A 15,430-nucleotide genomic window follows, 5' to 3' on the forward strand; every position below is an offset into this window, starting at 1 on the left:
GCAGGGATCTACGTAAACGAGCTACCAACGAAGCTGATAGATCCTACGACGTTGCGTTGACGCGTTCAACAGATCAAAGATCATATACAACAATATATAAAACAAGCTACATTTTAATACTCAATGTAGATTTGAAAGAGGCCCCACTTTTATGAAACACAGCACGTCATATCCACATTAACCGTACTGCTCACCTTGGCCTCCCTTCCCCCTGTACATGCGCACAGGACGGCGGAGCTCAATATAGTAGACGGAATGGTGTTCACCTCATTACCAAACTCGGCAATAATAAAGCAAGAATTAGACAGTGAGAAAATTTGATATCCGTTGAGAAGGATGACGTGGCCTTAAAAACACAATATATATTACAGTTATATACCGATTTGTAGGAAACAACATACCTTCATCAGTTAAAAAGCCAATTATCCTCCTGAAATTGTTACTCTAATCCAGTTTAATACAAATCAATTCTGCTAAATTAATCAATTTCATTCGATAGGTACATACGTAACCAAATCTTAACAAAAAGGAGAATCAAGCGTTACTTCCCGCAGTTTCTCACGAATCTCTTTATAAGAGTGAGTGGAATCACTTAGATTGCCATCCCCTTTAGACGTACGTCTCCAAGCCGCCACCGTCATCGCCTGTAGGGGCGATAAAAAAAAAAAACCCGCTATACAGTTCTTTTTAAACTTTGAGTCAACCCAAAATCGAAACGACGCTTCGAATCGTTCTATCCCCGTTTAGTCGAATTTTCGAAATTACGATGTTCCGATATTTTGCCAAGGCACGGCATCGATCAACGGACTGCCTACTAACATATAACTTACACCTCTCTGTTGTGAGCGTAATGAATAAGTTGCCCATCGATAAGTTCAAGCGCAGACGGCTTTTGTGAAATGGGAAATATTTTGTCGAACGATGCCTCGGGGCAGGCCCGAACTCAACACAACTCTTGTTCGTAAGCACTTCAGCGTCCTTAAATGGTCGCTTCCGCCACCATTGCTACTGTTGCTGCCACTGCTGTGGTCCCGTTGCCTACAGAGGCGCCATGAAGGAGTAAACATCTTTCAAGAGCCCCGAGCTTAAGTACGATTTTCATACATTATCAATGTATAACGGTAGGTTTGGCGGAGTGGACGGCAGCTAAAAGAAAAAGAGGAACTCCGTTTCGACGTCCGCCGGGCCGAAGGGCGTCAGGAAACTAGCTCTGTAAGTTGCTGGCGCAGGTCGTGAGACCAATCAGTCACCATGTCGAATGCAAGAGACCCACCGGCTCGCGGTTTTTTGCTGAATAAACGAAGTTGGGCTTAAGGGAAGAGTAAAAAAGAAGAATCAAAGGATAAGTACATGTCAAAAGTGTTTGGTAGAAATGCCCTTAATGTAAGATGAATGGCATGAGCTTTCATCTTAAGTCGTAAGATAGTGCATAGTTTGATCATAGCGCTGTGACTAAGAAGGACGACCTGTTTATTCAACTTAAATACGCTTTAATTTAAAAGCAATTTGCTCCATTTAGTAAAGGGGTAAATGGTTCAGAGTACGTAGTCAAATGTCAGATGGGTATTCCTTGTGTAGAGCACCACGGTCAGGAACAAAATTAACAGGAGACTTTGCTTGTGAATTAAAGGAATAGAAACCAGTAAGTTTAAAAAGCTTGGGAATGGCGTCGCAACTGATGGTGCCCTTCAAGACCAAGTTTGAAACGGCAATTTGAAACGGAAGAGTGACGGAAGAAAACGTTGATCGTGGGAAGTTCAACTGCCTGACAGATTTCAACGGCTAACGCAGCCGACCCGGACGGAATACTATGCATTGCGCAATAAGAATTCGAACGTCCTACGAGTCAGAAAGGGTTGCTGATCAGATATTTCCCTAAATCGCCTGCCGCCGACCGCAGTGTTGGCTTTCTCAGTCGGCCTGCAGGTACTAAGAACAAGAATTCGAAGCTAGGACGGATAGCGACACCAGCAGGCACGCTTCATTAGACTCTATTGTCACCGTCCGGTGCATGTATATTACGAGATCTACGTGAGCAACAGCTGCAATTCCTGTCAACAAGAGCCAGCAACAGACCCCAGGAATAAACTGAGAATCACGGCTACGTCATGTGACCGGCTTGTTCCTTGGGTGGTGCACTCCATTCAGTGAAATGCAGTGGCTTCAAGGTAGTTAGTTAAGATTTGAGAAGGTCTCCGTTGGTGGTCCGGGTAGTTGTGTGACTAGAGCGGCTAACTGACATTCCGCCTTTTCATAAGTGGCCCATTTACAAAAGCTTGCGGAAAAGTGAACCTTCCTTCGTTTTGGCTGTGCTATGGGCATGTGTCATGCGACAGGAACATCGCATACGATGTTCGTACTATGAAGGGTAGTGTGGCTGAATGTTACTGCATGCCTGAAGTAAGATAATTTTCCCTATAGTCAATATTGATATATTTTACATATAATATTGTTTATATATAAAAAAACAGCATAATAACTTGCATGGTTTTGCCGATAGTAAATAATCACGTCTTCGGTATGTACGAATATGTACACCGCGGGTTTCGATAGCTCCACGTGGATTTTTATATGTAGGGTATATATAGGTGAAGTAGACATTTCTTGACAGTCGGAAAAACCTTCATTTCATAATTGTTGAAGCAGCAGGGAGTAGAAAGGGTATTGTGACTAAGAAAGAACTTACCTATGCAACGCATCAGTAACAGGCATGCCCGAATATCATCTTGATATATCTATAATAACGTGTTATAATGCCGTAGCATTAGTAGATGTTAAAATACAATTAGTTGTAGTAATAAATCACTGTGGTCCTTCAAACGGTTTTATTACTAGGATCACTAGGAGTTTTACCTCGTAAGTCGTCAATTTGATGACCACCATTATTTATATGTTCCTGATGTATGCTTGCCAAAGGTTCGCGTAAAATTCAATATCGTTAGCAATTTTCTGCTTCGCTCGTCGTATGTAATGAACTATCTTTCTTTAAAGTTCGCTTAGTTTGTAACGCTTCATCAAGGTTATAAACGCAACATTTATGACATCTTTGTTGAGATAAAGTATGCATTACTTTTTCTTGGCCTAGTTTATGGGCGTTTGCTTTAACGACTGCGCCTTTAACGATAATACACAACTGATTGTTCTAGCGCGAACAGCTTATCTTCTACGACGCGTTAAAAAGGGCAGCCTATAGGCGTCAAACGTGATGATCGTGCGCCTAACCTACTAGGCTTTGTTAGCTTATTTATCTGTTTAATTTTTTTTGTCCAGAAACCCACGTCCAAATGTCTGTCCAATTGTACAATAAAGAAACAAAACGATTGTCTGCTTTTCGTTCGCGGTAGAACAATGTCCTATATCAAACGCAGGTACATGTCCTTAGAGAGGGGCGAATGAAAACGGGAAAAGTCAATCACTCGTCTATGCTAAATGGCCATTTAAACACTAGCTACAGGCTGCTGTCCTAATAGTACGTGAAGATTTTCTGTTATAGAATCGACGCGACTGTGCCGATCCCTAGTGTTTGTGATGAATTCGAATTGAACTTAATTCAATCATGTCACCTTGCCGAGTACTTTATTATCTTGCCTGTTTTCGCTCAAGGCAATGTCGTAAATGCTGACCCATTAAGTGCCTAAGTTTTTCCTCGTGAATAGCCGTTGTCGATTTGCCACTTTCCGGGGGCGTCGCATATAGATGCGGTGGTCTGAGACCTCTTCTACATTTTGGCTTGAAAACCTTGAATCCACCTTTGTCCTACTCCGTCTGCTTCTTCCAGTGCTGTTTTATGATCTGCCTCCGTTCATCGTTGATAAAAATTGCATTGAAATATTTCGTGAAAAAGGGCTTACAGGTAGCGTGAAGTAACCAGGTTAGATGGTCGGCACGAAATGTCTATCCTGTATAATGTACGGTGATCGTATAATCTTCTAAAGCAGAGATATAAAGGAAGACGCCAAGCGTTAGTGGAACAGTTAGAAAATGGAGCGTTGCTGGCTAAAGGTTGGTGTTTTTTTCCTATGTTGTTTTCTGTAAGCTTGAGGAACCTGTTATTCCTCGGTATTCGTTTCCAACAAGATGCTTGGAAGAATCGATGCGTGTAGACCCTACATAATGGCCACGGAGTGCCACCTGTCGCTCGTCGTATGTATGATACGACTTGACCTATTGAGCTCCAAAATCGTAGACACAATAACTTGTAGGCGCAAACTATTTGTGTATATTTATAGTCCCGAGTAACTTTCGAAATTCGTTGACATAAGAGATTATATAGTGTCATACATTACATAAATTAAGTTGGATGGTAAATAGTATCCAGTAAGAAGATTTTACAACAAGTGGAAAATTGAGGACTGAATTTGCTCCGCGGGCCTGCTAGCGTTGCACCTGAAAGGAACGAAAATATCTAATAGAACTAAATAATAAGCATAAGAGACACAGTAAGGAATTACCATTTAATTGGGTGGGATATCTAGACACGGGTTAATTGCATATTCAACTTATACCACTGTTATACTATATTTCATATAATGAAATAGCTAGCGTAAACCTTAAAGCACGCCTATTGGCCTAATCCGTAATTAAACAATATATTTTCATAGTTGAACGCACACGAAGTCCTATCCAGGTATGCTTTCCTCTTTCCGCTTTTGACTTGGGTTTAAATTGGCGAGCGGTTAGCTCAGATGAACGTATATTTCATTGATGAACTGAATATATTTCGTGCTACAACGTGTGTTGTAACACGCACCGTTGGATTAAAAAGAAATTGTAGGTGTTATAATCGCCCTTAGTAACTTGAGTTCCAAATTCACCAGCTGTGTAGCAGATAGGACAATCCTATCAAATTCAATTGTTGGTCCGTACCTGTATCGCTGTTCGTTCACAGTGCGACCACGATTCAGGATTTTAGATGGACCTTCTATGACGTTACATATGGCCAAACCTGTGTCCATTTGCAGGCCCGGCCCATCAGCCTTCAACAAGGTTCTTAACTCACTCACCTTAAGGTTGCAATTACATATCTGCGAATACTATTTCTGTCATTGATGTCAACAGTCTAGCTGAGAGCGAGACTCCCAGAGGGTAGTCGGTATTGTTATTATTCTATACCTAGCACCTTCGTCTCATGATAGCCCGAGCAGCGTACGAGCACGTGGTAGTCTAGGTTCAAATCCAAATGTGGGCATACCTCGTTTTATGCTACAAGCGAGCAGTCCGAGGTAATGCCTATCGGCTTAACGACAAACCGTGCACGAGCTAATGTTGCAAAGAATCATTCAACGATGTTTATCTCGATCATCGAAGTTTATCCATGAAAAAAAAATATTATCCGCTCATTTTTATTAAGTGATAAGCTTCGTAGATGTTTTAATTTAGTACTAGAGGTGCTCTATTTATTACGGTCTTCAAGCCATTACATATATTAAACGAAAATGTGTTCGGCGAGGGAACAGCTAGTGGTGCAGCCACCCTGATAGAGTATTCAACTCAGCCTTGTATCCATTGAAGGGACAGCGCGAAGCGAAAAAGATCTCAGTTTGATCCGGCCCTTTTTTACCAGCGCGTAAGAAAAGATCTACCGTACAACAAAGTATAAGTAACCGAAAGGCATCGGCTTTCGTCCCCTCACGAACAAGTTGGTTTATGACTTGCGGGGGTTGACTTCACTCCCTAGAGTAAGGTCAGTGTCAGTGGATAACCTGCAAACAGGCTAAATTGCATTGTGGCACTATTGTATCATGCATTTACCTGTCTGTCTTACCACCCAGTAGCCACTTTACCGTTAGTAAGGGGGTAGCTGTCTGTGTATTCTTTGTTTTGAACATTTCCTGCTTCGGTTTTCTTTTGCATCTTAGCATCTCTCGGCTTTTTGCATCCCTATTCGCAGCAGTTATATATCTTCTTTTGACCCCGACATGAGCATACTGCGGCCGCCAACAGTCGAGCCGTCGGGTAGCCTTCCTATCCACAGCTGCATAGAGTACAACCGTTTCTAATGGAGGCGTGAACGCGATAATACGGTAGCCTCATTCGCAGCGAAGGAAAAAGGGGGCAACGAAAATGATGGGGCAAAAAGAACTTGAAAGCTAGACAGCATCAACGACATCGACCACGAGCTAAAAACGTCTTGCTCCTTAGCTGCTATTTCCATAAGCCAGTATGTAGTAACCATAGGGGAGAACGTCCAAAAAGCATGCCGACAGATGAAAGAGAAAGAGGAACAACGAGATGGGGGACAGGTTTGAGATAGAAGGAGGGTGCAGATGGCGAAGTGAACTATATGATCACAAAGAAAAGGACTCAAGTAGTAATGTGATTCTGGCCTCGAAAAGATTCAGAGGATTCTTTCGGGAGTGATTTGCAGCAGCTGGTTTACCGAATTCTCACGCTAGGTTTAAACAAGTCCTCATTTACGCACCCGCCAGTAGAATCAGCCACGGTTAAGCTGAAACAATATTTAATAAAATGAAGGAAGGATGAACGGGAGATGAAAGGACCTTGAAGGAAGACGTCTGCTTAATGAAACGAGAATCTCAGTGAATGGCAAAATGAAAAGCGCTTTTGCTGCAGAGTAGATTCGTCAGAAAATTGAAGTGTTTATAATGATTGAAGCTACGCAGGGCACGACGACCTACGCAAATATGGTGATACATTAGGTGGTTGGTGAGCACCATATTAGACGATATGAACCCAATTTTATTTTTCTATCCTTTGTATAATGCTTTTTCAGGCAAACATGTTCACTGATTTTTCGTCTGCCTATTACCTCTTGACGCCATACTGGTGTGCATAGAGTTGAAATTTCTCATCGCATCTCTAATGAGCGATGAGGACCGGCTCATTAGCTAAATATAATAATATGACGCGCCACATTGACTAATAGGATATAAATATAAAAGGCTGAAGAAAAGTTTCAGAATTTAATTTTAAATCATTATACGAAAGAAACAGATCGTGTCCGTTGTGTGATTAAAACAAGTGATGTAAGTACTACGTCTACCCCGAACTTCCTCCCTTAGATGCGGGTGAATCAGTATTGATCCTTGCCGACTACGTGGTCAGATCGATTTAGTTTTATTGGGATTTTCAAGAGTACGTTTGTACTCTGAACGATTATGACGTGAAGCAATAACAGTGACTTATGACAGTTATTCTGTGCTAGCGACTTTCTAATAGTTCCCATTGAAATTCTTGTACGAACAGTTTACCTGGCCATAAGACTACATTGTGGTTACAGTCTACCATTCAAAGGGTGCAATAAATCTGATCGGGATAATTGAACGTCCCGTTTCTCAACGCCATTTTTTCAACGCCCCAACTGCATATTTAAAGACAGGGGATGTTTATACTTAGTATTGGTTAAGTATTACTTAACATTAGGCTAATAAAGTCTGTTTAAGGTAGAAAGTGACGTTCCATTTATATAATATATATAACTTTCAGTAGAACATTGGTCACAGCTGGGCCAGCTGGCGAAGGCTGGTTGGGCCAGAACAACGCAGAATACAGTTTTATGTATAGTCATATATAATATTTCGCTCACCCAGATTTCGCTCTATCCCCAAGATAGGTAGCAAGATTTACGCAACGTGCGAATAGCAAAGACTAGTACACCATTTGTAACGATTTCTTGAAGCGTTACCTATTTTTGATTTCTCTGTAGAAGAGAGACACCACAGATGAAGCTGAGCGGGGCTCAAACAAATAGGATTTAAAAAAGCAAGAAAACTCACGCCCTGAGTGGGCCGAGATCAATCGAGACGCGGTATGTATGGCTATAAAGGATTGCCAGGCCCAGCAATACTCGACCCACCGGAAGCAGCAACAGCACATATCTAGCAGCTTTTATCTTGCCAGTGAGAGTAGTTCGTACTACGCTTGCTTCTTCTAGAACCTCCGCTAACGGGCCATATCCAATAACTAAAGGCTTGTTCTATGCTCGTATAAGGGCAACGCCCGCTCTGCGGTTCGCCACCTGCTTGGCCGCACTGAACTAGAGAGGCTGAACAGCATCACCGGAAAGCGTAAGAACAGAGCCGATACCAAGATCACAGGAGAATCAGGAGGCAGGTAAGCAATGCGCTGCCAAGCCGGGCAACAGCTGTTCTCGAATTAATGATACTCAATGCGTGGTTTAAACAAAAGCAGTTTGAAAGAAAGAGATCGGGGGATGAAAACAGCGATGAGGAAGAAATGAATGCGGGGCCTGGAGCCGCTCTGTAACAGCCGATCTCTCTACGACAGTAAGTGCGAAGGGAGCAGGTGTAGAAGAAGGTCGAAAAACGTTGACGTATTCTTGCATAGGGCCGTATGATCCCGTACGGACAGACTTACACAGACGCTGACGTGCAAGCATACGCGCTTTCAGACACCGCCATTTACAGGCGTCCAAACAAGATGCCCATAATCCAGAAGAAAAGTTGCACGAGGGCTGACAGTTTTTGACACATACCTCCATAAAGTGCGCCCACAGAAACAACCTATAAAGAGTAAAAGATAGCATAATACACGAAAATAACATTATATGGCTTACACTGCATGTTATATAACATAATATTGTATTCGAGATAAGAGGATTTCCTATCCGCGCTGCAGGTTCATTTTCGGGAAAACTAACTTTCAACGGCCCGTGCACCTGTAGGTTATATTACACGTCATTATCCTTTTTTTCTCTTATTATTACTAATGCACACATGGTGTAGGTATATTTTAACATATTAATTTAGTGAAAATAAATTATTTAATGATACAGTATATCTGAAATTAAGTTAGTGACCACTGCTTTTAGTAGTACCATATTCTGGACTTCCATGAGTTTTGAATTATCAGAAGTTTTTCTAAAAATGGCCAAATTTCCCATGTTAAAATCTATCGAGCTGATTGACGATTCGAAAACTTGTAAAGGTACGTAGAACACGTCATTAAAGATGGATACGTACGCTGCTGAAGCTTTGAAGGCGATCCTCGTATCGCCAAGAAGCAAGCAGCGGTTTTTGCCCTATATATATACATATATAAACATGAATGTCTTATATATCTAAAAGTGTTCACCTAATCAGTCTATTTCTGCAACAGTTACTGAGCACAGAAGTACGTCTACTACGACTTCTGCGTGCCGCATTCAAAGAAACATGCTTTGTAATGGTGCGGACGGCTGATGCACTGAGCTGCACCGAGCACGATCGTAGCCGAACGCGTCAAGTTACTAACATGACGTTGGGGTTGACGAATTAGAGTCAAGGGCGAAAAACATGTAGAACAACAAATAAACCGGAACCCCATGTAGGCATTCATAGAGGTATGTTAGCGGAGTAAAATAAGCTTATGAGAAGAGACCGCTAAGACAGGAATCCTAACCGATCGGTACTCGTTGTTTCAAGCTAGCAGCAAATAACGGCGTCTTGCCTCCAAACGCTCCCTAGAAAGAGACAGCTATATTGTGATGTTTGTTGGATTCATTACAGAAGCAGACGTTTACATTTATTTATTACATGTGGAAGTCCAATTTCCTCAATTTGTACATGAGCTGCATTATAGCGAGGTTCCTTTACATATTGAACATGTTATAATCTATATTAGATATTATGTTATAATAGTATTAGATGTTATTAGTATTATTGTACATTTAACTTTAAATTCACTGGCACTATAAGTATAGATTAGTAACTTACATGTTGTTCTTCCATCACGGGGGGTGAATAGAGGGCAGGAGAATGTGATGGTATGTACAAGTACTAGCAAATTTCGCGACAGATGTCCCGACTTGCCTTGTCTGTTGCCATAGCTAAATTTAGTCCTTTATCATCCGTACACTCTGCTTTACGGCCTAAAATGCAAGCAGTTATCTCCGCATCAGCTTCAGCTTCAAATCTTTGGTGCCCTGTCCCAAGCGCCTTCAGCCTCATTGCTTAGCCCATTCTTAGTACAACTTGTACCATCGCTTCTAGTGATTATTGTCGAGTCGGCTATATCGAACTAGTCTGAATTATTCAATTAGGGATGCGCTCTATTTTGCCCACCAACCTGCTTGCCCTTCCGGTAGCAACGGGGCTTGCAGCAAAACCTTTTTGGAAGGAGGACATGCGGGTTGACGCGAAAACGACGCAACGGAGAGCTTCCCTGGTGGACACATTCTGTGTTTTTATACGGCAGTATGGAGAGGTAGGATAAAGGAACTATTGGCGAAACGGGCTACTTTGGTCTATGTGGAAATATCATGGCGGCGTGATGTTTTGCATCGCTTGCCATAGGGCGAACAGAAGAAAGTTGGCAGATTCTACAAGAGATCTAGGTCCGTTTCAGTATAGCTTGCTAGCGCGATGTATTGTCCGTCGTCACATATGGCTCAGTGATTACTAGAATGTTGTCGTTGTATGTGGTCTTGTCTGTTCGGACAAGACAGTGACAGGGCCTGAGAACCTGTTTGTGTACGTGTGTATTGCCGTAATCACGTCTTCTCAGCACTTCAGATGCGGCAGTGGCGCTTGGCCTTGAACGACAGCAGTGAGACGCGGTTACCGTGGGCCAGTGGTGACGGAATATGGGTTCTTGGCTGAGACAGGGATCGGACAAATAACTCATTCATGCTAATGCAGCAGCAGTACCACCATTAAAAGAAGCCTGCCAGCTTGACCCAGACAAGCCTGGGTCGACCTGGCAGGCCCCCTAGCAAAGACCCATCGAATAGTTCAGATGAGGGGCTTCTGCGGTGGCAAGGGAAACGCGTTTGTTCGGACTTCTGAACCAAATATTTCCCATTCTTCTTCTTCCTACAAAAACAAAAACCCGTTTTTCCGTTTTTTCGAGGATTTCTCGTTATGCTTAAGGCACCAGCAGAAGACTCCCCTCCCCCGCCCCCAGAGAACACGAAATGCCGCCCTGGGCATTCTGCCTAGACTTTGCGCGGCGATGACAGCAGCGACAAGCGCAGGCCAGTAATGGCGGCAAATAAAAACGATTCCACAGAATTATGAAGAAACAGGCGGGAACACCGGCTGCGGAAAGAGACAATCATTGGCCGACGCGGCGAGGGAAATAACCAGACACTGTAGAAGCTGACAACGGAGAGGAAAGATCGTGGCAGGGGTGACGAGTAAAAGCTTGCGCGGAAAGAGGCAAACCAAATAAGACGACGAGAATACGGCGAACTGGATGAGGAAATGGAACCGCGACGAAACGATCTCTTACTCAGCGTGCTTTCCCTTTTCTTGCTTTTTTTTCGTATGGTCTCCCCTTGAGATCAGAGAACAAAGCGTCAAGGCGCACGACCCATTAAACCTTCAGTTCAACCACTGCTACCGTTTCCTCCACACACTGGGCTCGCGCGCTAGGACATTGGACTAAAGAAACGGATTACATTACATCTGGTCGCGTGCGATAACGGTAAGGCTAAAACATGTCACTAGAGGGGAGCGGGAGAATACGGCAACCTCGAACTGGCGCGCAGCTAGGAGTCTTGTTGATAATAGAGGCGTCGCAGTGAGCCATTTTTTGGTGAATCTCTTATTTAGGAAGGAACGGTCTACAAGCAATAGGAGCGTGGCAGGAAAAAAATGAAGGCTTTAAGATGATATTTTTGGATGACAAGGCGCAAAAGATCAGAAATAGAAGCCGGGTCGGCTGTTCTGACTATAAAGCTCAACGATGAGAGTATAAACGGCAGAGTAATATAGAATATTCACTCTGCTGGCCAATCAATAGGGATCTATCAGCGTAGACGATGTGATCCTAGTTGTACGACATACATTAGACTAATCAAGAATTGCCTCGCCGTCACATAGGCAGCTAAAAGGAACAATCGCTAACTTGATCAGACTCGTACGAAATTCGTTAAAACGAAACCCAATTCTACGGAATAGGAGGATAGTAGTCATTATCCTACGTCATGCAGATGATATTAGGTAGTAACGTTTAATCGGATTCAACTTTTGTGATTTTGTACATCCGCTTAGGTGCATTGTAGACAAGCATTTCCACAGCCTATATTTGCTATTGTAGTTGTTATCCTATAGTTTAAATGGACTCTTCAGAAATATAAACATTAGAAAACGATTTAACGGGAAAAGGGAAATATTGCCTTTTAGTCACGCCGAACAACACTTTTGCCCTTATAGTCCTAAGGTATAGCGACACTAAAGAACTCATTTAAACAATCACCATCCCTTTGATTTGTATCATATTTACCTCCACTTGAAGGCTGCATCACGGCTTTTTAGCGAGTTGTCGTTTAGTGACGAGTCTGCTGTTTGAAGTAGCTCCGTGCTCCGCATTCAACAGATTTGTCAGGTTGCCGCAAGAGAGAACAAGTTTCAACCCGATGACTCAACCGCTTTCGGCGAGAACCTCCTGTGCAAACTCTGTCACTGTAGGAAGAATCTGTCTTTGCAGCCGGCTGTTTCACTGGCATTATGAAAAGGCCAACAAACGGTTCTAGCAAAAACAGCACCAACAATCGTCTCTGTCGAAGAAGTCAGTAACGCCGGTATTCTATGTTTAAATTGGCAATGCTTACGTGACGCGGCAACCGTACAACGTTGGAAACAAACAGCAAAGCGCCACCGCGATCGTAGCGCCATCATCACGAAGACGACTGCATTGGAGGAAAGATTGGAGGGAAGAGAACTGAGATCAGCCGCCAGCATAGCAAATGAAAAAAAAAAGGAAAGAAGAGACTGGAGAAGGGGGGGGGGGGTATAAGGGAAAGAGTAAAAACACCATGGAACATTTTATCACTGGTAACTGCTGTTTTCGCGAGTACGATGACATCGTGTTCCGTTCCATTGTTCGACGGGACGGGGTGGAGAATCCGTGGTCTCCTCCAACCAAGCGATCCATTATTGCTGTCAGTCGTTAGCCTCGTGCGGAGTTTAACCAAAACCTACGCCGTGTGTGCCCATCGGTTTCAAACAGCTTCTCTAGAATAAAGCTGCTTTTCCGTCTTTATTTTCGAGGCCCTGTAAGCGACTTCTTCCAATTTCGGACTAGACCGGGGTATGGGGGAGAACGAGAAGCAACAGCAGTGGGACATGACACAAAACTTGGCGTTGCCTTGGCCCCCCCCCCGTGAGAACGATATTAAACGGAAACCAAAGTCGAAGTGGGACGAGCACTGCGATTTATCTAAAATAGAGTACAGCTAGGGTACAAATAGATAGAATAAATAAATGCGAGTCAGTGATTAGAAACATGCCTAAATATTAAACTCTCGAGGATCAGGCGATAAACTAAATACTCATATGATGAAAGTATTCTCATGCGATTCTTTGTGGATCTTCATAATCTTTATGGAGATGCATACATAGAAAGTTAACGTTGTATGATTAAAGAGTGTTGAAAAGTCAAGGCGTTTCGTGACTGAGCACTTGAGAACACGGAAGTTTAATGAAAAATGATTTACTGGAGTTGTGCTTGATTTGATTATAACTAGGGCAGTGTGCAGCGTTGAACGTAAAACCCTATATCCACCTAGTTTATTTCATTGGAACATCCAGCTATACATCTTTCACAGATCATCTATAGATCTCCGAGTATTGCCTATTTCGATTCTCTCGCATTTCAGAATTTGAAAGAACTTCAAGTTTAGAAAAAAAAAACAAATATGTAGTCATAGTTACGCGTTCTGCACGTGCTACAATAAAAGTGTAACTTTGAATGTAAAAAAGCTTATTTTCCTGAACCCCACTGATCAATATAGAGGAGGTTACTTCGTGTCGTTTTTACGATAGACCGACAGGGCGCTGAGACGGCTAGCACAGGACGCACCTCCGCTGTCAATCTGCGACAACAATCTGCAAAGGTTACCTCAATGAAGAGGGAAATTTCAATACAAAAATATGTTTGAAAAAGTATCAAGCGCGTTCCTCTTAATTAACTCTTTAATTTCTTGTCCATTTTAACACATATTTTATCTAAATCCATTTCCGCTTATAATTAGGCTAGGTATGATTCGTACATCAGTGGCACTAATGTTGATGCGGTGATAGCCGCTGTAATTCGGATTTGCCTTCTGATACCTGGGAAACCTCTGCAGCACTTTTCAGGTTACTTCAAATCCGATCATTCCTATGATAGCGTTCCCCCAAGCAGATATAAAGGTTATAAATCTCGTCGAACGAGCACGCCGATCGCCTACGGGTGCCGATGAGCTTCAGACCGAAGTCATTCACAAGCAAACGGTTCGACTTCACCCTTTTCGTTCGGCAAAATGAATAGTCTGCTAAAATGTGAAGCACTTTATTGCCGAAACGATCATCGATTGAAGGTTTTATGTTTACAATCTTTTTTCTGTAGATTTTGTTACTCCCGATTCAACTTCTAAAGATCGCAGGAAGCTTCCATGTTTAGTTGAGCTTTCTCTGAAACCGTCACGCCGAGGCTGTGACGTCTGATGTAGAAGTAGCTCCTGCCAGATTTTAAGATTGTGTCCTGCCGCTATAAAGTAACTCTCATTTTCAATCAAGCATCTTGTATTGGTGCAATCATAAGCGATGAAGTGTTGTTAGGCGCTCACAGTGCGTTAGAAATTTCATGCTTGATTTAACATGGTAGCATATAGGTACATATGGGAAAATGCCTTATATTTACAATTACATCGAGCCCGCACGAACTGATCGCGTTCGATCATGGTTGTAACAGTTAGTTTGTGCCATCATACCACATTAGAAAGAATACAGGCGTTTTCGATTACTATATCTGGCAATAATTATTGTTCCAGTTTCAATAAACGCTTTCCATTTCCGGAACTCGAATAGAAATTGGTTTTTCCTCCTAAACTAAAGTCCTCCTAAAGTTTCCACATAAATTTATAAAAGTAGTGGGTTATTAAGTCAGGAAAGACATTGGGTCATTTCGCACTGTTGCTCTTCTCGCGCATCTTTTCCAGTTTACGTGTTGACTACGCGAATAGTCCCAGCCGGCTTATTTTAAGCTCGAGAGAACATACGCACCACAAGGCTATGATTTAGGCGATTTCCGAGGGATTTCTATCAAAGTCATGTTGAAATGCCCAATGATAGAAATACATCAATCGATTTCTCAAGACGTCTATTACTTTTCGAGGAAATAATGACTCATTTTACGAGCTTGAATAATTTCTCCATTACAGCGCATATTCATACTCGAGTCACATCATATCCGTGCGTGTACCCACTACAAATCGTACTCATTTTATCGGCTAACGTCCCCAGCTCTTCCATATGTTACCTATTATATGTTCCCGGTTGATCTCTAAGCGACAGTGCAGTACTATTACCCGTTATAGTAAAACGTAGCGATGGCATTCTCTGTGAATGCTTCAAGTTATTCCGAGTGTTTCTGTGTGCACCGCCAAGCGGTACGCGGTTCTTCAAGTTTTCTATTTATATATTGGGGTGGGGGAGGGGGGCAGGGTTGTACTAAGGCCAATAGAAGTTAGAGGCTGCGGATGATT

The 15,430-nt window shown here is 42.6% G+C and overlaps 2 protein-coding genes across 9 annotated transcripts in view; both read right to left on the bottom strand.

Moving 5' to 3' along the window:
* The window catches only part of mGluR (metabotropic Glutamate Receptor), a 271,206-nt gene that overhangs the window by 203,340 nt on the left and 52,436 nt on the right, over positions 1-15,430 (bottom strand). The window lies entirely within an intron of this gene.
* On the bottom strand, positions 2,790-14,939 carry LOC111244936 (uncharacterized). 5 transcript variants are annotated; one of them, XR_002671124.2, is made up of 4 exons: positions 12,187-14,920; positions 9,675-9,829; positions 8,338-8,483; positions 2,790-4,386 (listed from the first exon to the last, which is right to left on the bottom strand). XR_002671124.2 is itself a non-coding variant. In XM_086980353.1 (4 exons), the coding sequence occupies exons 1-3, from the start codon at positions 12,270-12,272 to the stop codon at positions 4,292-4,294; spliced, it is 327 nt and encodes a 108-aa protein (XP_086836479.1). In that variant the 5' UTR covers positions 12,273-14,869; the 3' UTR covers positions 2,790-3,929; positions 4,287-4,291. The 5 variants fall into 5 exon arrangements, 2 of the variants coding, with proteins under 2 accessions (XP_086836479.1, XP_086836478.1); XM_086980353.1 differs by lacking the exon at positions 9,675-9,829 and having other exon boundaries at positions 2,790-3,929; positions 4,287-4,386; positions 12,187-14,869; XR_002671126.2 differs by lacking the exon at positions 8,338-8,483 and having other exon boundaries at positions 12,187-14,929.

Source organism: Varroa destructor, unplaced genomic scaffold (genome assembly GCF_002443255.2).
Source record: "Varroa destructor unplaced genomic scaffold, Vdes_3.0 BEIS01000002.1, whole genome shotgun sequence".
NCBI lineage: Eukaryota > Metazoa > Arthropoda > Arachnida > Mesostigmata > Varroidae > Varroa > Varroa destructor.